General features: G+C 37.9%; 1 protein-coding gene across 2 annotated transcripts in view; it reads right to left on the bottom strand.

Annotated features, from left to right (window-relative positions):
* The window catches only part of LOC121736061 (apyrase-like), a 32321-nt gene extending 12051 nt beyond the window's left edge, over positions 1-20270 (bottom strand). The window contains exons 1-10 of one of the 2 annotated variants that reach the window (XM_042127105.1): positions 20176-20270; positions 18744-18966; positions 15512-15709; positions 13755-13885; positions 11616-11763; positions 11356-11482; positions 9350-9504; positions 5296-5386; positions 4630-4776; positions 3320-3486 (exon numbers count right to left, since the gene is read on the bottom strand). In XM_042127105.1, coding sequence (XP_041983039.1) covers positions 3320-3486; positions 4630-4776; positions 5296-5386; positions 9350-9504; positions 11356-11482; positions 11616-11763; positions 13755-13885; positions 15512-15709; positions 18744-18966; positions 20176-20243 — 1455 coding nt within the window. In that variant the 5' untranslated portion in view covers positions 20244-20270. The remainder of the gene's footprint in view (positions 1-3319; positions 3487-4629; positions 4777-5295; positions 5387-9349; positions 9505-11355; positions 11483-11615; positions 11764-13754; positions 13886-15511; positions 15710-18743; positions 18967-20175) is intronic. The other variant, XM_042127106.1, reaches the window with a different exon arrangement.
* Positions 20271-24498: the final 4228 nt, after the last annotated feature.

Raw genomic sequence — 24498 nt, forward strand, 5'->3', positions numbered from 1 at the left:
ATTGCAAGCAGAGTTGCATTTTGCGATTTTAGAAAAATGAATCATATTATGATTCATATCATGATTCTTCAAAGCGACCATTTTAGCCCCGCTGTACTAAAAAGCCATGGTCAAGAAAAAGGTAGACAAAGAACAGAAAGTATTACTATTGGTGCCCCTCTAGACTATAACTGATAGTTAAGTCCAGTTTACGCACAGTAAATAATATAGTTTCAGAAAGAGTACAACGAAGCTAGTACAGAAAATAATTATTAGGTTCAACTTAATTCTCGCAATGAGGCAGATTTAAATTCCCCTACTAAGTTCTCATTGCCAAATAGCAGTAGGATTTTAAAGTAAGCCTTGTTGCCTTAAATCAAATACGAGTAAAAAGCGAAAACAAAGCTTGAAATTAAACAAAAAGTGAGACCGAGTTTTAATGTGTGTAGAACGTGTAGCTTACTAAAACTCCCCCACAGGTTTCAGTGACGGTGGCTGGTTTCAAACTAGTAACGCAGGAATAATTTTTATGGCACCCAAGTGTGTGCGCAGTACACAAGAGCACTCTCTATTCCTTTACTGTCGTAAGTGTAACCCAGTGGGACGGACGACTGAAACGACTAGCGAGAGATCAGGCGCAGAACCGACGTTTTTGATGGGCATCCATCCGACGTATGGATCATCTTACTTGTCAGAAAATTAGGTGATCAGCCTGCGTTGTCCTAACCAAACTTGGAAATAACATGTTCCATGTTCCAACGTGGGAATCGAACCCACAACCTCCGAGTCAAGAGCTACGCTCTAAGCTACCTGGACCACGTAGGCTTTACAATATACAATTACTCACACAGCGACAAAATCCTTTTACAAAGTAAGGCGTAGTTAAGTTCCTTCTCTGGTTAACTTGGCTCATCCTAGATTATTTCCAATACTCTCGAATCAATTACCTGACCACTATTTCTATTTAAAGGGGCAAAGTTTGTTTGCTTGGCTAGGTAAACTATTTAAGCAAACATTTGGGATACGGCTAAGCAAACATTCAGGTTGTACTCAGTTCGTAGTTTGTCCTAATTATTGGCAGGATATCAAGTGGCTTCTATTTCTGGAAATAGCACGTAAATAATTTTCAATTTACAGAATGATCCGAGTACTCTGTCAGAATAATCTACAATCTGCATGGTACTATACAGGGTGTTTTTTTTAAATGAAATAAGGGGGCAAACGAGCAAACTAGTTACCTGAGAACGTGGTATTTCTCCGGTCAAGCCGGCCCATTCGTGCCGAAGCATGGCTCTCCCACGTAAAAGTGTAGCAAAACAAACTGATAATACTTTAGGCAATAGCGGCGTTGGGAAGGAGGGGGCGGGGGGTGGCGACGCTGGGCGACCGCCCAGGGCTCCGCATAAAAGGGGCGCCTAACGGACTCTGGCCGCCGAAGAAATCTCGCCCCGGGCGCTGATAGTGCGGCCCTGACTTTAGGTTTCGTTTGTGTCCCTTGTTTAGAGCTCACTGTAAAAGTAGTGGTTGTAGGAACTGCGATTTCCTCGGTTGACACTGGCTCGTCAATGCATGCACACAACATACACTACGTCCACGCTCACTTGCGGCTGTCGTGATTCTGACGGCTGTACCCAGAGAAATAAATCAAGACAGAACGGCGACACGCGTGTGTTGCTAAGGAATCGATCGTGTCAATTTTTGCTTTGCATTTAGTTAGAACAAAATATAACTTACCCGTGGAAAGAAATTCCTCCTTTTGAGTCAAAGGGAGGTTTTGACCGAATCACTTTCGTACTTCTGGTTTTACAATAAGACACTGCACAATGAGGCATTTTTGCACAACCGCTCCGGTGTAATCAGACGAGACGTGCGCGCTTATTAAATAAACGTTCAACAAATCATGCTCACTTGTGCAAGATTGAAACACGCGTACTCCACCCGTTTTATCTTGATTTATTTCTGTGGCTGTACTATTGTATATTATGTCGTAGGATTATTTGATAAATCGAATTATCACGAAAATTCTAGGGATTTCGCGAAAGCACGGAAAATTAGATAATGCTGTTTATATTTTTCAATTTTTCTAAAAAAAGTTAGGTTTTTTTGGGAAAACGCGAGTTGCCTTAGTATGGCTTGATTTTTGCTTACTGGCCAACTCTTATTCTGATTGGTTACATCTTTCCCTATGTAATATGTTTGAGGTATTACACTATAGAATTATACTTAAAGGGTAAGAACTCCTAAAGTATTATCATTAAGAACTGTTACACACTGTATAATTACTCCTTGGAATCCCTTACTACATTGCTACTTAGGTTGCATCTATATGTGACTATGTCTCGGTTTCCAAGGAATTGTCGCTTGCATCTGAATTCCGAATACGCGCCGTTACCGAAAATGTAGTAGCGTCATGCTTACATACTTAATTGGATAATATAAGGTCTAGAATGCTGCCTGTTACAATTAAGTAAATCCTTGTCAATAGTCCTAGTTGATAGTAAAATTTTGTTACGGAAGATTAGGTTACGGAAAAAGTGATAATATATAGGATACTATCCTGGAAAAATTTCGGTTACCGCGAGCTTAACTAATTTGGAGGCCACAAAGTTAAGAAGAACCGCATTACTCATTTAAAATAATTTTATCATAAGTTTTTATATAGTCCAAGCTGCACAAGACTTAATCTCATTAAATGTTCGCATAAATCCTGTGCCTCTTGTTTTGATTATAGAAAACTATATACAATATGAAAGTATAAGGTAAGTAGGAACTGGATTAATCGGACTAATTGTTGTCGTTAGGCACTCGGATATTCCGAAATCCGGATAATCGAATGTATAAAGAAAAGCGGGTTCAGTACGTGTTGTGTCTTTAAAAAACCCACAGACAATCAATGTTTATTAAAAAAATATTTTGAGATACATTATCCGGTGGCAGCCCCGATATTCGCGAAACCCACAGACGTAGATCACGATAGATACCGAATATCGCTCCATTTGTATGAAAACGAGCGTGTCACTTTTTTCCTACCTAATGTAACGTACCGATGATAAGAAACGTGTTAATTATCAAGGCCAACGTTTTTATTTGAATTTCTACAACTCAATACGGCACTTTTAGGTATTTAGGCATTTTAAAAATTCCGATTGACGTCCGATTCCGATAGCAGACTAAAGAACAGACTTTCCAAAGACGAGCATTGCTCGTTTGGGAACGCAACATGACACGCGAAGTACATACACATGCGGTATCTATCTTGATCTATGTTTGTGGCGAAACCGTATTGCTGATGGCCAGATTCGAGTTTGCACTGCCATCCCAAAATAAGCATCAAACTTACCGTGAAACCATCACCACCTTCACCGATGAAAGTCTGCGAGACGACCTTATAATATCTGTCTGCGTCCAGCGGTTCATACCGCGGTACATCGCACTCAATGCAGCGGATAGTCGCGTTCAGGACTCGAGAGTTCAGAGGCATGGAACCGTCGAAGACAGCCCGCAACCCTGTCAATAGAGTTTTGTCAGGCTTCAGGTGATAGACAGACATACAGAAAAGCTTCGGGTAGTGACGGAGATAGACAGACAGAATGGGTAGGCTTTCCAAAAATAGCATAGCACTGTAATGCATGAGTAAGTAATAGTTTTAGATGGTTTTAACTTTTAGCAAGTGGGATATAATGTGGAAATGATTATAAGTTGATGGTTTATAATATTAGAACACGTCATAACTATGGCGGCTTAAAACCTCTCTCCACGCTAGCAATAAAAGATAACCATGACCACCAATACGATTGCCAATCAACGTCATGTAGAATCATGGGGTTTTAATCAAGGTTTTAATGAATAGGAATATGTCAATTTCCCATCTTTATTATCGCTTGCATGCAGTAGCCGCTACACATAGACGAATTATTGATAATCTTAAAATAAACTTAAGAAGTAACTTATGAATGTTAAGTGAACGCGGGTTTGAAGCTCAAATGATTTAGAAAATACCAATATTTTATTGTTATTATGTTCAAAAGTATTTAAAGCCTGACTGGTTTATACGATCAAAAATACTTTTAATGATAACGAACGTAAGAAGACTAAATATCTAACAAAATCTTTTTTCTTCATTTATAATACTTTCGAGTCAATTTAATCAAATTGATTGGCTCAGCATGTCGAAATATCGAAAGGGGGTGGAAGCGATAAAATTTTTTGTACATAGGTGTATCTATAAGGGCCAGGTCACATCGAAACGAAACTAACATAGATCTAGTTTAACAGGTCCTCATATTATACCGATTAAACCTTTCATTTCATTTCTTTAATTATGTTTTAAAGTCTTAACAGCTTAATATATTTTACTCAAAAGCTCACTTTAATTTTAATTTGTGTGTTCCGTGGTCTATTTTTAGCCTCCGAAAAAAAGGGTTGTTATAAATTTGAAGTGCCTGTCTGTCTGTCTGTGTGATTGTCTGTGGCATTGTATTTTTATTCAAAAGCTGATAATTTCGAGTGTCTTCTTAGCCATAGCTTATCATCATCAGCCCACTCAGTGCTCAGTCTTGAATTGAGGGTGGTTTTTAATTTTTTAATTTATCATAATATTATAATTTAGCCAACACCATCTTAATTAGCATAGCTAAACAAAAATATCACCTGAAATTTGCACCATCCTCCCCCCAGGATAGGGGTCGTTAGCCACGGAGAATTCGAGCAACTCTAGGATATGCTCGCCCTTCAGGTCGAAGACTTCCACGTTGTTCTCAAAAGGTGTCGATAGTAACAAACTCTCGAAGGTTACGTCTGAAAGAGGAAATATATTTGTAATTGAAGAACCACTTAAATAATTTTCTTCTTCTTTTGGCGTATGCCTATATGCAGTAATAAATAAATAATATAACGCCTTAGCACCTACTACTGTGGGCAAATTCATGAAATTCAACGTCATAATGTCGCAAAATTTCTAATAGAACTAATATAAAATATAAAAGTAAGCCTTTCATCTTTGGGTGCTGCTACTTTCACAGTCAATTCTTATAATACTTGGGACTCACACACAGTATACACCCTAAAGTATTTTCACTTTATTTTATTGCACGCTGTATAATATTATTGAGTTAGCACTTAGCAGCATTAAAACTATTCGCTTAATGCCGAGGCCCATGTATCTATCGTACGAAGCTTCGTGCTATGAGATGATGCCATTGTAATTGGACGATACACGCAGATCGTCCAATGATATCGTTTTAAGCACGAAGCACTACACAGGTGCGGCCCGCGGCCCGGGCATAATATTCGCCAGGTAAGATGGCAATTTCTCACCTCCTGGCGCTATGTCCACTCGTATTCCGCCCTGGTTGATCACACACAGATGGGCGTAGCTCCAGGCATCTCCTTCGGCACGGTCCAACACCTGGAAATTAAATAAATAAATAAAAATTACGTAATTTTTTACTTTAAGTGTTATTTTTTGCTCAACATTTTAGGAACACACTTTATGAACGTCGAATCTTCAATAATCTACCACCTGTTCGGGAACTAGCCCGGCGAGAAAATAGGCGTAAGATTAGCGTAAGATTAACTTAATGTTAGGAGTTATCATTACGTATTGCGCCCTGTATACAACACTTTTTGGTTGGTACTACTCTAAATATTCTCTTTGTAACAGGGTTTTAAATATACGCGCACAGTTTGTTGGCGCGTGATGGGGCGGATCGGGGCTCAGCGCAGCGCAAAATGCGCTATAGCATAATATTGGCGGGTCGGGTCACATCGCATTGACGGATTTTAACGCTCATTGTGCCGGGGCGTGCCGGGGCGGGCCGGGGTGGGTCAGTGCGCAATGCATTGACGGATTTTGAGCCGAGGCTTGCCGGGCCGCATCGCATCACATCCGCGTGCCGCTTGCTATAGCACACTGTTGCCGGGGCGCAGCGGGTCTTACCGGGGCGCAGCGGGTCTTGTCGGGCCGTGTCGCATTGACGGAAATCCGCCGAGCAAAAATCCGCGCCGATGCGCCCCGGCACAGTGTGCGATACGCGCATTCGCTTCCATACAAATTGTTCCATACAATTTGTATGGAAGCGAATTTTTGCGATGCGCCCCGGCATGCTGAGCCCCGGCACGGCCCGTCTCAGTGTGCTCACGCCTTAAATGTGAAGAATTATTGTGAAATATCTCTTTCTTGAATTCCCATTACTTCAAGAAAACTTTCGTTTGTGAATTTTTCATTTAGGGGTTATTAATTCCCAAAACTAACTAAGTATTAGGAAATTGCATATGTGCCTAACATGGTTTACTACAAATAAACAACGATTAATTACTGGTTACAACAATAATTCGGTTTAGTTCTAATTTAATACAATTGAGGGTAAGGAAATTAGTAGTTTGGGATGTATGTTATAGTTTCCTCTTTACATCAGGCCTACTGTTAGTCCATAGATAAATATTTACGTCCTTGTAATTTATTACCCTAGAAGTCGTGCGGACTGCGGAGACTGAAATACTTTGCCAGACTAACTAACAATATTATTATTTTTAGATTCTGTATCCTATGCAATATATTTTTTTGCCAGTTTTTTTGCTAGCAGCAAACAAAGTTTCAAACAAAATAGAGCTTATTCTGAGAATACGGCATACATATGTATTTCGTAAATAAAACAGAGTAAATAGAACAAGTTTTCGCTAAGAGAAGACGGAAATATTCAAATGATACAGCATTTGAATATTTCCGTCTTCTCTTAGCGTAATTTAGCAACAAAAATATTACGCTAGATCACACTCGTAACTTCGTTGCGTCAACATTCGTATATCACGCAGGAACTGTACATTTTTTCGTAATAAGCTGTAGTACCTTATGTCCCCGACTCAAAGTATCTCCATACCAAATTTCAGCAAAATCGGTTCAGCGGTTTGGGCACGAAGTGATATTAGTATGAAAGTATAGATGTATCATACGTGGGAGAGCCATGCTTCGGAACGAATGGGCCGGCTCGACCGGAGAAATACCACGTTCTCACAGAAAACTGGCGTGAAACAGCGCTTGCGCTGTGTTTCGCCGAGTGAGTTTACCGGAGGCCCAATCCCCTACCCTATTCCCTTCCCTTACCTCTCCTATTCCCTTCCCTTCCCTTCCCTTCCATTCCCATCCCTACCCTCCCCTATTACCCTATTCCCTCTTAAAAGACCGGCAACGCACCTGCAGCTCTTCTGATGCTGCGAGTGTCCATGGGCGACGGATGTTGCTTTCCATCAGGTGACCCGTTTGCTCGCTTGCCCCCTTATTTCATAAAAATAAAAACTATCAGAGAAGTTGATTCATATTATACAGATGCCGGACCTTCGTGATTTGGTCACGTTATGTCAACTGATCCGACATAGCCCAGCTAACATTGAATTGACATAATCCGACCAATTGTCGTAGATCCATCAACTGCCTATAAATCAATTTATTCGATGGTATATTTGGGAAACTTAACGGGAACAAAAATAGCAGGGAAAAGCTGGATGCAAACTGCTAAAGACAGAGACAGGTGGAAAGAAATGGAGGAGGCTTTTACCCAGGATGGGACCACGTAGCAATGGAAGAAATAATCGAGAAAAAAGATCATGAATAACAGTCTGCACTGCTATAAATAAATTAATATTTGGGAAAAATTTAGCAAAAATATGATACATTTGGAGATACGCTGTATATTCGGGAACTAAGTTTACCGCACCACAGTACATTCATACGTAAATTAGACGAAGCTGGCGTCGACAGGCGCGTAACGAGCGCATAGCTTACCCATAGCTGTATTAGAGATGGGAATAATGCCACACTGCCACAGCATAATAAATATGCGGTTAAATATGCCTAATAATATAGGAAGAGTTAAATGTTGGAATTAGCATTAATGTCTGTAGTTTCTAAACTAAGTAAATAAAAGAAAAATATGTGTCAAATGTCAAAGTCAATGAGACGTTTTATGTTCTATCTCTCTCTCACATCCTCTTTTGCATGGCCGACTGTGTATTTTATTGTTTCCAAAATAAATCAAGATTAATCTGCTGAATGGTATTTATTTCACCTCACGAACCATCATTAAACAACTAATATTATTTGGCTTACCTTTAAAATTATCTTAACAGAAAAGCTGTATTAGGGATGTGAATTATGTCACCGAATAATAAATATGCGGTTAAACTTGCCGAACAATATTATTGTAAGAGAAGAAATTTACAGTTCTCGCCAGTTAAACAACTTTGGTAGAATAAAGTTCAAGGCAATTTTATAAAAATGTTAAGATTTAATATACAGGGTGTAACAAAAATAAGTGATAATACTTTAGGGTGTGTACGTGTTCCTTGTAGATGCACTGTGAAAGTAGCAGCGCTGAAAGACCAAAATTTTTTTTCACTTTTGTATGAGGAAACTCGTGACGCTCAGCCTCTTGCCCATACAAAAGTGACCAAAAAAATTTCGCTGCTACTTTCACAGTGAACTCTCTACAAGGAACACGCACACACCCTAAATTATTATCACTTATTATTGTTACACACTGTATAAATAAAATACGTAACATATTATGTATTAAAAATTATAATGGCTGTTTAACATAATATAAAGTGGTTTCGATTTTCGATTGTAACTGTGTAAATAAAACTGTATCTACTTATCATGTTATTATTTATTATCATTTTCAAAATTTCCATTCCAGGGGGTGCTGAATACTTTTGATTAATTATTATATTTTATTATTTTACCGAATAAAATTTATAAACCGAATACGTACCGAATACTCGTAGCATCCCTAACGAGAATCTAAATTGTGTCTTAGATTTGAGATATCTTTGGAACACTGTCGCTTCTAACTAATAAGCGTCTTATCATGTAATATTGTATTAGTACAAACGTTACTATTATTAGGTGATTATGAATTACTATATGAATAGTGTTATTACTCTGAAAAGTGTTTGACTCTTTGACTACCAGACTAAAGTGGTATTTAAGAGTTCGCAACTGCTGCTATAAGGGCACTTACTGCCAATATCATAACCCCCTTTTTGGAACGAAGTTCCTTATCGCGCGTTGCGAAAGGGGGCTAGTTTAGCGAGTTTAGTTAGACACTTCTTGCCACAGACGTAGATCTAGATAGATACCGTATGTGTATATGTACTTCGCGGGACATCCGGTATCTATCTTGATCTATGTCTGTGCTTTTTGCTATAGTTGTAAGCCGTGCGGTAGCGCGTGTTCCTTTCTCAGTCTCTCTCTCTACAGGTTTTTTGTACATAAGAAATAACTTCGTTCCATCCGGGTGTCCCTTGACACCTCTCAAGATTTTTTTCCGTCATAGTCGGATAAAAAGTGGATTTTTTCATTTGCAACACTTACGGAATGTAGAAACGCATCGCATATAAAGCTGCCCAGGTTACACTCCCCACATGCACAGGAAGATGATAGGTGGACCTTGGAGAACCCCACCTTCTCATTGGCTAGCTCGCTGATCATAGGCAGGTATTCGTTCACCTTAGCTAGGACGTCAGGTGCTGAAAAATAAAGAAATAAAATTAATCGAATTAGGAATCATTGATGCACTTTTTGAACGCTGAGGAAAATGATTCCATCGTTTCGAGAAGAACAGGCATAAAAAACTCGTTCCGGGCCACCATTTCGGGGTTCCGATTATACCTTTGGGGTACGGAACCTTTTAAATCTTATCTTAATATATATATTTCTTGTGTGCGTGTGTATGTGACTGAACTCCTCCTAAACGACTGGACCAATTTTGATGAAATTTTTTGTGTGTGTTCGTGGAGATTCGAGAATGGTTTAGATTTACAGTTTGGTCTACTGGAAAATGTTTTTTCAATTAATTTCTTATTTATAAGGAGTTGTTGATTTTGGAATGTTTTACATTAGATCCGGCGGACGGCGCTATCATCGCATTCAATATTATTCTATTTCAATTTTAGTTTGTCCTGACAAATGGTGCTACGATTAATTTGAAAAAAATTTGTTATTCAATTCATGTGCTGATTAAAATATTAAATAAATAACACATAGGCTACAATTTTAACCGACTTTCAAAATGGGGGAGGTGTTATGTTCGTTTTCTTATATTCAACGATTACTCCGCCGTTTGTTAACCGATTTTCAAAATTTTTCTTTTGGTATATAGGCTATCATCCCAATTTGGTATTATATTCAGAAAAGTGGTGATCTGATGAAGGATCCATAAGTAATCGAGGGAACTCCTCAAAACTTATAGGGAAACATATGGTGACTTCGGTTTCGTAAGAAGTATTCTAAGCATATGCTACCAACAAGTAAGATTTTGCACCGAGATATACCTGGTATACCGTGGTTCGGAAGGTGCTGAGAGAATTCCTGATTCTTTATAGATACAAGTTTGGGAGTTTCGGCGTTGTTTTAAGAACAGAAAGCATATGCTACTATGCAAATTACATTCTTCATCATCATCATCATCATCATCACTACCATATTATACCATTTCATAGTCTTTTAGATCGAGACTCGAGTTTGTCAAGCGATAATTTAAAAAAATCTATATCTACCTAATATTATAAACCTGAAGAGTATGTTTGCTTGAACGCGTCAATCTCAGAAACCACAGGTCCGATTTAAAAACTTATCTCAGTGTTAGATAGATCATTTATCGAGTAAGACTCATCATTTATCGAGAAGGTTATATTATATTATTACTCTAAGACTAATACGACAGAAGAAACTCAGGAAAATATGGGAAAAACGGGGGAAATATTTTTTATGGGAAAATGTAGCTACGGATTCTGTAAAATTTCTAATTCACGCGGGCGAAGCCGCGCGGGACATCTAGTTGAAATATATAAAAAAAAGCTATCATAGAATACCTAGGCAACTTAAATGTTCATGACGATTTGAATAATTCAGAAACCTATTTTATTATGTTATGGACCTAAAAACTGGTAACAAATATTTAATTACTGAGCGTTTTACGGAATATTAGCCCAAAATATAGTTGAGAATTAATAAGACTCTCCCAATAATAACATCAACAACTAGATGACGCCCGCAACTCCGTTGCGCCAAAACTCATTTATCGCACGGGAACCGTACATTTTTCCGAGACAAAAGTATCCTATGTCCTTTCCCAGGACTCAATGTATCTCCATGCCAAATTTCAGCAAAATCGGTTCAGCGGTTTAGGCGTGAAGAGGTAACAGACAGATAGACGGACAGACAGACACACTTTCGCATTTATAATATTAAGTATGGATAAGGTATTACAAAATTCGTAATAAAAATACTCGTACATAATTAAAAATATTCGGATTTAAAATTCATTTTGATATAACATTCGATATTCATGAACGAAAAATAAGGTTTCATGTAATTACCTTGTTCTATTTCATTCGAAACATAATGTGGGTTTCCGTTCCAACTCAGAAGCTCACCGTTTTCGTTGAAATATAATTTTATTTCGCCCAAATATGCTGTGTGTGCCGCGGCCTGCACTATCAGCACCTAAAAAAAATTGTTGGCTGTTATTCCTGGCTATTAGAATTAGACCCCGTTAGAGCCTAGGGGTTCCTCGTTCGATAGCGCGTTTTAGATTTGTGCGCTGTTTTTTTAACAAGCACTCTCATTGGTCTCTTACCGATCTAGTGGGTTGCTCGACAACCACAGGGTACGGTCCGGCGGGGGTGAACACGGACCCCACTGGTGGTTCCTCGTTGCTGAGCAGCGTGTGACTGTGACCACCGACTATGATGTCGATGTATGGACCACCGTTCAGGGCTATATTCCTGAAAAATGCTGAAAGTGGGTTACAGCATTTTTAACCCCCGAGGAAGAGGATGTTTTTTGTTCTATGTGTGTGTGTGTGTGTGTGTGTGTGTGTGTGTGTGTGTGTGCGCGCGCGCGTGTGCGCGCGCGTGTGTGTGTGTGTGTGTGTGTGTGTGTGTGTGTGTGTGTGTGTGTGTGTGTGTGTGTGTGTGTGTGCGTGTGTGTGTGTATGTGGCATTGTAGCATCTAGTAAGATCATTAGTGGCATCGTAGATTTTAAAAGGGTGGACTGATTTTGATCTAGTTTTTTAAAACTGACAATATGATCGACAGTGTTCTTAGCCATGATGCAGCGTCATCAGCTCGTTCATTGTTGTTTTTTATTTCTAGTACTTAACTGATTTTCCAGAACATGATGCAAGAATGGTAATTTCTTTATTATAATTTATTTTTAGGACATCAAGGTCGCAAACTTTAGGTGAAACCTCGAAGCTTTGTCGCACTGAGTTTGAGACTTGAGAAGTATTCTTATAGATCCATTTTAGGTTTGTACGGTTCCTGCGCAAGAAACGAATAATAGCTCTTCAACCAGGACCCGATCTAGCCGCTCCAGGCAAAGATCATTTTCGCCGCCCTTTACATATACAGGAAACATATTTGTTGGGGGAAAATGGGAGGAATATTTAAGTAAAATACTCAAATATTTCCACTAGCAAACTTAAGGTAGGTTAGCTGGTAAAATTCTCAAACTTAATCAACATTTTTACGTCAGATTTAGTTCTCTTCTCCCGCATTGGGGGCAAAGACTTCTATTTAAACTGAATTCTTTGATTGGGGGCGCTGATTCCACTTCAACTCCACCACCTACTTAGAACACCTGCGTGTTTGAGGAGCTCTACGTATGATTCTACAACAAATTTTTGGTCAACTTTCTTACCTGGTACCTGCCCAGGAGTCACACGTAGAGTGACTAAGTACATAAGGCACTACTAAAAACCTATGGTTTCATCCATCAGAGAGTAAGTTATGTCTGATCCTTCTAAGATCTGGGTCTATTTATATTATGTCACTAGCACATCGCAATCAACAGGGTTACGATATAAACCCTGTTATTATATTTGATTGATGAGGGTTCGTTCATTAAGACAGATGGAGATCGCCAAATATCTGTTGATTGTTCTTACGCATTATAGACATTAATTATTATCTCTTGAATTGTACACAATAAATATGATTAATATTATGATTTGGGACCCAAACGTGGCTTTACATCGATACACTGATGCAATAGTTACCCACTTTTAATTATTCTGCAACTTTACTCACGTCTCGATGGAGGAGAACACTGTAAATGTGACGTCACACGGCAGAAGAAGTTTGTAATTGTATTTTGAACAAGTTGTTCCTTTCTTGGGAAATGAGGAACTTGCTGCTACTTTCTCAGTGAACTTGATAGAATCCCTTATTATATATTACTAGATGACGCCCGCAACTCTGTTGCGCCAAAATTAGTTTATCGTGTGGGAACCGTACATTTTTCCAGGACAAAAAGTATCCTATATCCTTTCCCGGGACTTAAAGTATCTCTGTACCAAATTTCAGCCCGTTTAGGCGTGAAGAGGTAACAGACAGACAGACAGACTTTCGCATTTATAATATTAGTAATTCGATCACAGTCTCCAGGAAATGCTATTGTATTCTATTGTTGTCGCGATCACCGGTGCTCTTATGGGACTTGAAGAATTAATATGGATAAAGATGACTAAGAAAGTAGCAGCGCTGAAAAATAGCATTTTTTGTGATTAGAATGGGAAAAGAAAAGTCATTCTTTCAGCGGTGATAAAATCACCCTATATCGAGTTCGCTGTGACCCACCCTAAGGTATTTTATCACTTGGTTTTGTAGGTTCAATAAACATCATAATATCTGTATCAAATTCCATCAAAATATACTGTTTTCAAGCCTATAACACTCCTCATAATACATGGAAAGGTTCGTGAGTGTAAGATACCTGTCAATATCCAACCCGCAGTGTGACAGTACGACGATAATATCTACGCCCTGCTCGTGTAGCTTCTCAGCCTCCTGTCGAACTGTCTCCACCTCGTCAGTAAACCTCAGTTGTCCTGTTGATGCCAGCTCCTATAATAAAATGATAATAATATAAGAAAAAATAAATAGAAGCATTAACTTAATCATATGGAGTTGTTTTCAATGAGTGAGGTTACCAGCCAAAAAAACAGGTAGTATGAGAGACGTCTTGTATAATAATAATAATAATAAATCATTTTATTCATCTCCACAAATTACAAGGATATATAAAGGTACTTAAAAACTAATTGTTTACACATATTTATTAAGTTGTAACTTGTGGGAGATCTGGAGTCTAAACTAGGCCAAGCCTGTAATATAGATCTCCAGGCCCCCCCAACCAAAATTATTATATGTATTTGTGTACAATTTGTGAACATCACTTAGTTACACCCATTATATGTATATTACAATATAATATTATACATCCGTTAAATATGCGTCAAACATATTGATATTCTTACCTTCTTAATTTAAAGTAAATAGTAAAAAATAATCTTATTAATTTAGGTGTGTGTATGTTGTAAGTGTAATTGTGTATGTGGTGTTTGTGTGTTGTTTGTTGGTTGTGTTTGTATATATTATGATTATAAGATAACAATATTATAATATTAAATATGATTTTTACCTTTTTGTATATAAATAAATAAATTTACATTCTAGCTAATAATAGCTTTTCCGTTTCTTCGTAATTAAGACCTAGTAACCATTTATAAATTAGTTTCTTGCATTCAGTTCTGGTACAATTAGATATATAAAGTAGTTTGTTACATTTATTATAGAGGGTGCTACCTAAATATTGAGTAAATCTCTGAGCAAAAGATGTATTGACGGCTGTAGGCTCACATGTAGCGTAGCTACGTCTCGTATGGGCTATAAGTGTTCTGCGGCCTTCTTGTGGTATATTATTATGTGTGTGTAGTAGAGTATGATATATATAAAGTTGACGGACTGAAAGGACTTGGGCGTCTTGTTGTATATAGCGAATGGAGTGGCAACCGTCATATAAAGTTAGTTGGGGGTGACAATCGCTTACTAGAAAGAGAAAGACAGACGAACGGATCTGCTAGTAGGTACCAAGCTGTTTTAGGTGCAACCGCACAGACGACAGACTATACGAGGCGCACTTTTTAGTCTGTGGAAATGCAGTAGCGCACACGACGCGCAGCGCAGATAATTGCATTTCCACAGACTAAAAAGTGCGTCACGGATAGTCTGTCGTCTGCGCTGCGCCTCATTTGTATTTCGCTCAGAAACTCTAACGGCCGTTCCTAATATTTGATCTATCTCTGGTTTTGCCCTACTAGAGATAGGAATATCTCACATGAGACATTAGAGATTAAAAATAAGGGGGCAAACGAGCAAACGGGTCACCTGATGGAAAGCAACTTCCGTCACCCACGGACACTCGCAGCATCAGAAGAGCTGCATGTGCGTTGCCGGCCTTTTAAGAGGGAATAGGGTAATAGGTGAGGGTAGGGAAGGGAAGGGAATAGGGGAGGGTAGGAAAGGGAATAGGGTAGGGGATTGGGCCTCCGGTAAATTCACTCACTCGGTGAAACACAGCGCAAGCGCTGTTTCACACCGGTTTTCTGTGAGAACGTGGTATTTATCCGGTCGAGCCGGCCCATTCGTGCCGAAGCATGGCTCTCCCACGTATATTTATTTTATACTTACATTAGTAGAAGCGATAATAACTCCAATGATACCGATTCTTCTGCCATTCTTCTCAACAATGATACTAGGCTCGTATAACCCTTGTATAGTAGGTTCATCATCGTCTATAATGTTGGCTGTGACGACTGGCGCTTCCAGTGCTTTCAAATATGGAACTACTCCCTCTATACCATTGTCGAACTCGTGATTTCCTAGTACCTATTAAGGAAATATTAAAAGTAAGTTATTTGAAACAAAATTCATAACTTTTACAGTGTGAAGATTCTAAAAGTAAAAATAGATAAGTTTTTTAATCGTTTGTTGTGTAATTTTATATCTAATTATTTGTGTTCCAAATAGTTTACCTGAAATAGAATGATATTGGTATCTAAGGGGTGATTAAAAAAACATTGTTATATCCTACTAAGTTAAGTAAGTATATCAGTAATAAACGCCATGTCATTAAAGCGCTAAATAATAATCAATAATAAATTGTATCTGAGCCACCTGTGCTCGGTCAAATTGTTGATTATGTTTTTGTGTACGGAAAACGTGTAATCTAACTCTATAATATTATTATTATCTAACTAGCATTAGCAACTTGCTCTGTTATGTAGCAAAAAAAAAACACTTTACAGTTCAGCTAGTTATCTTCTTAATTTGAAAAACGTTCCTAAAATTTCGTCGTTTATCCTCTGTGGTCCCACAATAAAACACGTAAAAGCCATTACACCACAATTTACATTTCCCGTTATTTCTAATTGTGAATTTGGAACGATTTTATATGCGTATTTCCGTTTATTAAAAAGCGAATGTGCTATGGCCAATTTGCCATAGCACATTCGCCATTGATTAGACTCGTAAATTCTGAATTTTTAATCCAAAGTGAGTACGGATCGTATTGGTTAGTACCGTGGTTATTACGTAAGAGACATTACTGGCAATCGTTTTGCTAGTGGTACTTGAACCATTGGAAACACGATCAACAATTTTAACCAATTCCAAAAAAGAGAAGGCTCTACATTCGACTGCGGATAGTTTTGTGATTGTTTTGGTTACATGATTTGTAACAAAATAATAATAATAATAGCTCCCACACCGGTTTCGGTGACGGTGGCCGGTTTCAGAAACCAGGCCAGCTACGCAAGAGTAATTTTATAGTGCCCATGTGTGTGCGCAGTACACAAGAGCACTATCTATTCCTTTACTCTCATAACCCAGTGGGACGGAAGACCGACACGACCGGCGAGAGATCAGGCGCAAGACCGACTTTTTACATGCCCATCCGACGCATGGATCATCTTACAGCCTGCACTGTCCTAACCAAACTTGGAAATAACATGTTTCCGACGCGGGAATCGAACCCACGACCTCCGAGTCGAGACTCGTGAGCCGTGCTCTATACCACTGGACCACGGAGGCGTTCACACAATATGGTTTAAACAAAGAAAGTCAAATAAATAATTTTATTCAGTTAAGAGTATGCAATATGTAGACTTTTTTAAATAGTTAACTAATGACCAGGATTAAGCTAACAAAAAGTTGCTATCACTATAATTATTGTCTCAAGCTCTAGTTTATGTAGCAGTGACGAGTTTATAATACGCAAGAAATAGTACCTGACAAAAGAGTTCGAACCTTTTTGTATGGAGCGTGGCATACCTAAAGTTATTTTCGTGTACACCTATGAAACATACGTCAATCGACAGAGAAAATAATTACAAACAATAAATCCTCTTTGACAAAATGTCGTAAATGGTATACTTTTTGAAATATTTCCGATTGTAATATGTAAAATGTTATTTATTTTACATTTTCAAACTGAAATAACTCAGAAAGTATATCATTTACTACATTTTGTCAAAATATATTTATTATTTGTAAACATCTTCTCTATCGATTGGCGTATGTTTCATAGGTGTACACAAAAATACGAGATTTCATATTTTTTTATATGAAATAAGGGGGCAAACGAGCAAACGGGTCACCTGATGGAAAGCAACTTCCGTCGCCCATGGACACTCGCAGCATCAGAAGAGCTGCAGGTGCGTTGCCGGCCTTTTTAAGGGGTAATAGGGAAGGGAATAGGGGAGGTACGGAAGGGAATAGGGGAGGGTAAGGAAGGGAAAAGGGTAGGGGATTGGGCCTCCGGTAAACTCACTCACTCGGCGAAACAGCGAAAGTGCAAGTACTTGTAAGTTTAGGTATGCCAATAAGGTTCTTTGTTCTTTTAAGTTTAAAGGCATTCTATAGCTTCTGAAATTTTGTAATTACTCTGTAAGTAATTCGCTTTTTATTCTACGGACAACTAATTGAGGCAGGGCTTTACAACCTTTTTCGTGAGATCTGCCTCGGGTCATAAATTTTATGTTTCGGCTTGGAGCTCCAGAACTCCAGACCTAGACTATTCCAAACAGATATTTCAGCAATCTAGGCCTGTCTGTTTCTTTTACAAGTAACCTTTTACTAAAGAATATACATTAATTATTATTTTACTAGCCTTAGCCTAAAACTTCATAAAAAATATCAAAATGTGTATGAAATTCTATGCCCTTTCTCGAAATTTTGATTAAAGTGATTATGGCACAATTATTGAGAATGCGATGGAACTTGATTTTTTTTTGGGAAATTAAGGCGTTACTTCAAAATCTCTTTTCTTTATAACAATAAATTGAAACTAACTTAAGAAGGCGACTAACCCAAAAAATCAAACATCCTCCTTCTCTCTTCACACTCACGCCCGTCCCGCCTCCAGGTGAAAAAGGACGACGTGGATTCATCGCCAAATTAGTTTTTTCTAAATAACTCGATAAATATACAATATTTAAAAAATCCGCTAGGTCGGTTTCTAAATCATAAAATTTTATACAATGTGTTAAAATATTAACTTAGTTCAATGCACGGTTATGGCAATAAATGAAAAATTCTTGAAAATTAGATGCATCTTTGTGATTTTTTTCGATCGAAAAAATTTGAGGATATGGTGTTTTTGGTCAGATCGAATTCTTGGAAATATAATGTAGTATCTAATTTTAGAAAATGAAATAATTCGGGTCTTATTTTCAAGTATAAAAATGAATTATAAAATCGTAAATTTTGGGTTAGCCGCCCCCTTAATAGAATTGACATGTATGGCTTTAACTATAATTTAGTCCTAGATTTTTCATTATAAATATTTTCTGTATCGTAGACCAAGACGTATGTATGGAATAACTTTTATCCCCTTTCGTAGTAACATATTAAATCGTCTTACATGAGCGTCATGGTGCACCATATTCATGAAATCCTGGGTCACGTTCCACCTGAGAAGGTTGTACCAGATGGTACCCTGAAAGCTGTCCCCTCCGTTGAGGACCAGGGACTCAGGTTCCCGCTGCAGGGCCTCTCGTATGAGGGTGGTCAGCCTGGCGAAGCCTCCGATACATGGCTCGTCGGATGGGTTACAGACGGTACCGGCTGGACTGGTCTCCACGAATCTGGATGGATACGGATGATTCAATTTTCTGGTTAATATTATAAATGACCAAGTGTGTGTATCTGATAAACGGCTTCATGCTTAAACGGCTGAAATTTAGTATGGAGATTGGAGATACTTTGAGAGACGTCCAAAGGTCATATTATGATAGTTTTTGTTGCGGAAATAGTATTGAGAGAGGGAGATAATATAGTTACGTTAGTTTTTCTTTTGGATGAATATACGGTTCCGGCGCTATATAAACGAATTTTAAACGGCTCAATAGAGTCATACACTAAATAACGGTCTTGTCGCCGTGTTTACCAAATTCCCCAGATACAGCAGTTCAATTTTAGTAAATGTTGTTTTAGTGGGTAGATCAATTCCTAGGTCCATGATCTGTTTTTCATATCCATGATTACGTAGCAAACTACATAGCACACATCCTGAATCACGCTGCGGCTATCGAAGTTTGTTGGAGGTTCTGGAAGGAATAGGCATGATGACTATTTTTTTTTCTTATCGGTAATTGAAAGACACTTAAAAAATAGAAACATCGTTGAAAGAATGACTCTGATAGCTTAAAAATTCACCAAGATATGACAATTCAAATATCTCATAAAAATGACCTGCCCGAAACGCTCCATACAAAGTGCTACGAAAAACTGACATCAGTCTTTCGTAGTTTGTACGCATCGGGAGACAACTTTGTTCGACAGGTATATTAAATATTGCGTTTATGAAAGTGTTTTCATAACAAAAGTTGCTTTTAATTGCATAAGTTATCGAATTGTATACAAATATTATGAAATTTAATTGAAAAAAAATTCGACTTGAATATCCAACTTTGAAGGCGCATAACAAAAAAAAATACAAATGCTATCAAGCTGAAATTTTGGGAACACTTATTTTTTACCGTGATTTCTTTATTTTATTAACAAAATTCGCTAATCTTTGACCTTGTCATCATCCCTATTGTAATTACAACGTCAGAAATTACGTGTGACTCGGTCACATTGTCACATTCATTGTCAAGATCTTCCTTGGGGGCCCTAAACATATTATTATTATCTAAACTGGATGACACCCGCAACAGTAATTTTTTCCGGTATAAAAAGTATTCTATGTCCTTTTCTCTCCATACCAAATCGGTTCAGCGGTTTGGGCATTAAAGGTGACAGACAGACACACTTTAGTATTTATAACATTAGTATAATAGTATAGATCTTACCTCGCATGGAAGTCATTATAATGTACAATATTCAATTCGTAATCCTGACAACTTGCAGTCACAAACATACAAAATAAAATACACCACCGCGCCGCGCCCATCTTGATCGGTAAGTATCTAATCGGAGTAATTTACATTATTCGTATTGCTGTGATAAGATATTATATTGTTAATAATCGAATACAGTCCATGATAATAATTATTGAAGGTGTGTCAGGAACGTGTATAATATTATGGGCAGTCGAAGAATGGATCGCATTATTTTTTTTCCATGCAGCACACACAGAACCCTAAAACGGAACCCTAACCAGCAGATTTTTTTGTATATATGTAGGCTAATATATATATATATATATATATATATATATATATATATATATATTAGCCTACATATATACAAAATATATATATAAGCTAATATATATATATATATATATATACATATTACAAAACAAAGTCGCTTTTATTCCCTCATGTCTCTTGGTTCCCTTTAATCTTTAAAACTACGCAACTGATTTTGATGATTCTTTTAGTGTTGATAGCCCATTTATCGAGGAAGGCTATGGGCTATATTTTATCACGCTAAGACTAATAGGAGCGAAGAAATAGAGGAAAATGTGGAAAAACGGGGAACATTATTTGAAAGGGCTTATCTCGCGAACTACTGGAGCAATTTTTATGTTATTTGGCACAGATAAGAAGTAGACCACGTGAAGGATCATAGGCTATCGATTTTAATCATTTTTTCAGTGGCTATATTATGTAATATTATTATACACGCGCGAAGCCGGGGCGGGTGATTGACATAGTGATCTATCAACGCACAGCCCAAACCACTGGACGGATCGGGCTGAAATTTGGCATGCAGGTAGATGTTATAACGTAGGCATCCGCTAAGAAAGGATTTTGATAAATTCCAACCCCAAGAGGTTCAAATAGGGGATGAAAGTTTGTACATACTTCTATAATAATACTTCTTAACGCGAGCGAAGCCGCGGGCGAAAGCTCGTAGTTATATAATTTAAGAGTAACATTGTCCTACAAATAGAACAATCCATATTTTAGAACCATCAAATCAAAGTATGAAATCCTTTCTATCTCTGTTAGCTACCACTTTCAAGATTTTTCGCAGATAAAATAGTTGTTTGTCTTATCAAAATGAAGCTACTCACAAAAAATTTGCTTGTTAGTAATAAAAAGATATTGTTCTAGGGCTCCCTCACTATTCTTTTACGAAATCGAAATACCAAATGATGCTAAATAATGATGGCTAGTAAATATTTTATACTTTTTTATTTTCATTACAAAAGTCTTATCAATTTTATACCAGCAATTATTATTAGTATCGAATACGAATTTGATGTAATCTATTCATCGAAACGACTTATCAGTATTCATAAAAGTTTGTGCGAGGTAGGAAATTCGACTAAGAGCTGACGACCAAATCGGTTATGTAGCTTCAGCTGTATTAAGACTCCGTAGCTACTTCCCTGAACAACCCTTACTGATAATCTGCGTGCTGGCAGGCTGTGGGTGGTGGGTGTGGGAGTATTGAGGTGGGGAAAAGAAAAAAAGTAGGTTCAGCTGTATTAAAACTCCTTTAGCTACTTCCCTGAACAACCCTTTTTGATTATCTGCATGCTGGCAGGCCGTGGGTGGCGTGTGGGAGTAGTGGGGTGGGGAAAAAAAAGAAAAAAAGTAGGGTTCAGCTGTATTAAAACTCCGTTAGCTACTTCCCTCAACAACCCTTTTTGATAATCTGGTGTTTTAGTACAGCTGAACCTGCATTTTTTTTCTTTTTTTCCTCACACCCACCGCCCACGGCCTGCCAGCACGCAGATTTTCAGAAAGGGTTGTTCAGATTCTCAGAAAGGTAGCTAACGGAGTTTTAATACAGCGGGGCTAAAATATTCGCTATGGAGAATGATAATATTATGATTATTTTTTTTTAAATCGCAATAATTGCTTAATGTGACCATTTTAGTCCGCAGCTGAAGCCACAATATGACCGATTTTGTCGTCAGCTCTCCGTCGAAATGTTTTGCTATTATAATATACTAAACTGTGCTCCTTTTTTATTTTCACAAACTACAGCGGGGCTAAAATGGTCGCTTTAAAGAATCATAATATGATTCATTTTTCTAAAATCGCAAAATGCAACTCTGCTTGAAATTCATTTCTGTATTTTTGTACTGATTTGACAATTGTCAGTTTGACAGTTTTGACAATTCATTTGCTGAATTGATTGAGAGGAATTGCTAAAAGTGACCATTTTAGCCCCAATGTACTTCTAAATATTTACTACGTAATGCAGGGTCATTGCTCATTGTGTATCTTATGAAGCCCGGATTTTTATTTTTTATCCCCCTTACTAATAAACGCTGTATAAACTTTGAATAGTTATACAGTGTTTTGTCTTCTTCAATCCAATTAAAAATGTCACTTGTGTGACAGAAACAAAACACTTTATAACTATTAAAGCTTATACAACGTTTATTAGTAAAGGGGTATGAGTTTAGCACTTATTATTTCCGTCAACCTATGTACGAAATCTGCCGACTCTAGGACGCTGCCGCCCCCTACGACGCTGCCACCCCTAGGCAAAGACGGCCGCACATTTTTTTTTATGAAATAAGGGGGGCAAACGAGCAAACGGGTCACCTGATGGAAAGCATCTTCCGTCGCCCATGGACACTCACAGCATCAGAAGAGCTGCAACTGCGTTGCTGGTCTTTTAAGAGGGAATAGGGTAATAGGGGAGGGTAGGGAAGGGAATAGGGTAAGGGATTGGGCCTCCGGTAAACTCACTCACTCGGCGAAACACAGCGCAAGCGCTGTTTCACGCCGGTTTTCTGTGAGAACGTGGTATTTCCCTGGTCGAGCCGGCCCATTCGTGCCGAAGCATGGCTCTCTCACGTATAATTGAAATAAACGTATAATTGCATTATATGAAATTTGTGATCAGAAAAATTCGGACACCCGCCGGAACGCACTCTGTTCATACATTTTGTTGTAGACCCCGCATACTATCAGAATTTCTGACGTGTCAAAAATATGTATGAGCGGGGCGGGGCGTCCGAATTTTTGCTGATCAGAATTTCGGATAAAGTGCGGCCGGGCCAAAACTAAGGTTTTAATAGAAGTTAGAAGTCTTTGCCCCTAGGACGCTGCCAAATGCCTCTCCTAGGACGCTTCCGCCCCTAGGCCGCAGTCTATACAGCCTATTTACAATTTCTGGGCCGATCTTATGACAAATAAACGATGTCAGAAATTTTATGTATTATGACGTTTTTGGCATACATCAGCTGATATTGTGCAATATGACGTCAAACATAAATTATGTTGTTTTCCTGTTGCAAGAAGTAATCGGTCTAGGAGATAGTTGATTATTACACGCCGAAACTGCTGAACGATTTGGCTGAAATTTGGTATGGAGATACTTTAATGTGTCCCAGAAGAGGATAGATATCTTTTTATCTCAAAAAAAATTACGATTCTCGCGCGATAAATGAATTTTGGCGGAACAGCGGAGCTAAAATGGTCGCTTTGGAGAATCACATTAAGAATCATAATATGATTCATTTTTTAAAATCGCAAAATGTAAGTCCGCTTGCAATTCATGTCTAGAACTCGACAAGTCTTTAAAATGAACGTGTCGAAAAAAAGAACTAACGCTGCCATCATACAAAAACGTTATTTTTGACACTTCTCCTTTCCGAGCAGCGCCACGTTCATATTTAACCTTGTCGCACTGTAGTAATTCGTACTAATTTGACATTTAGTTTTGACAATTCATTTGCTGAATTGATTCAGAGGAATTGCTAAATGTGACCATTTTAGCCCCGGCGAGTTGTGGGCATCGATACTGTACAATACTCGTATAATGCTGTCAAGCACCTGTTGCTTATCTGCCGCTAGTTATACATAATATAATGATAAATGCCATTGCTATTTTATGTTTGATAGGTTAAATATATCGAAAAAGTCACAAAGTTTAATTATATTGTGTCATACAAAAAGTATCTAATGGCTTTAATTAACTAGTTCTTCCTTCCTTCCTTTATCGTAAAGTTAGATTAGATTGTGAAGTTCACAAAGGTCGTACAAGCGTAACTTTTCAATTTAAATTCTGTGATCTTCGTCATTATCTCTTAGCTATCATAACTGAGTCACCAAAGGTCCTTATTTACATAATAAGTTGAAGCCAACACAATATAATATTATAATCAAAATATTATATGCCATAATATGAAATCGGAATAATCTTAGTAGTATTAATGTCGCAGCCACCTGGTTAAAATAGCCGTCCAATCAAACAGCTAA

The sequence above is a fragment of the Aricia agestis genome, chromosome 18 (assembly GCF_905147365.1).
Source record: "Aricia agestis chromosome 18, ilAriAges1.1, whole genome shotgun sequence".
Taxonomy (NCBI): Eukaryota; Metazoa; Arthropoda; class Insecta; order Lepidoptera; family Lycaenidae; genus Aricia; species Aricia agestis.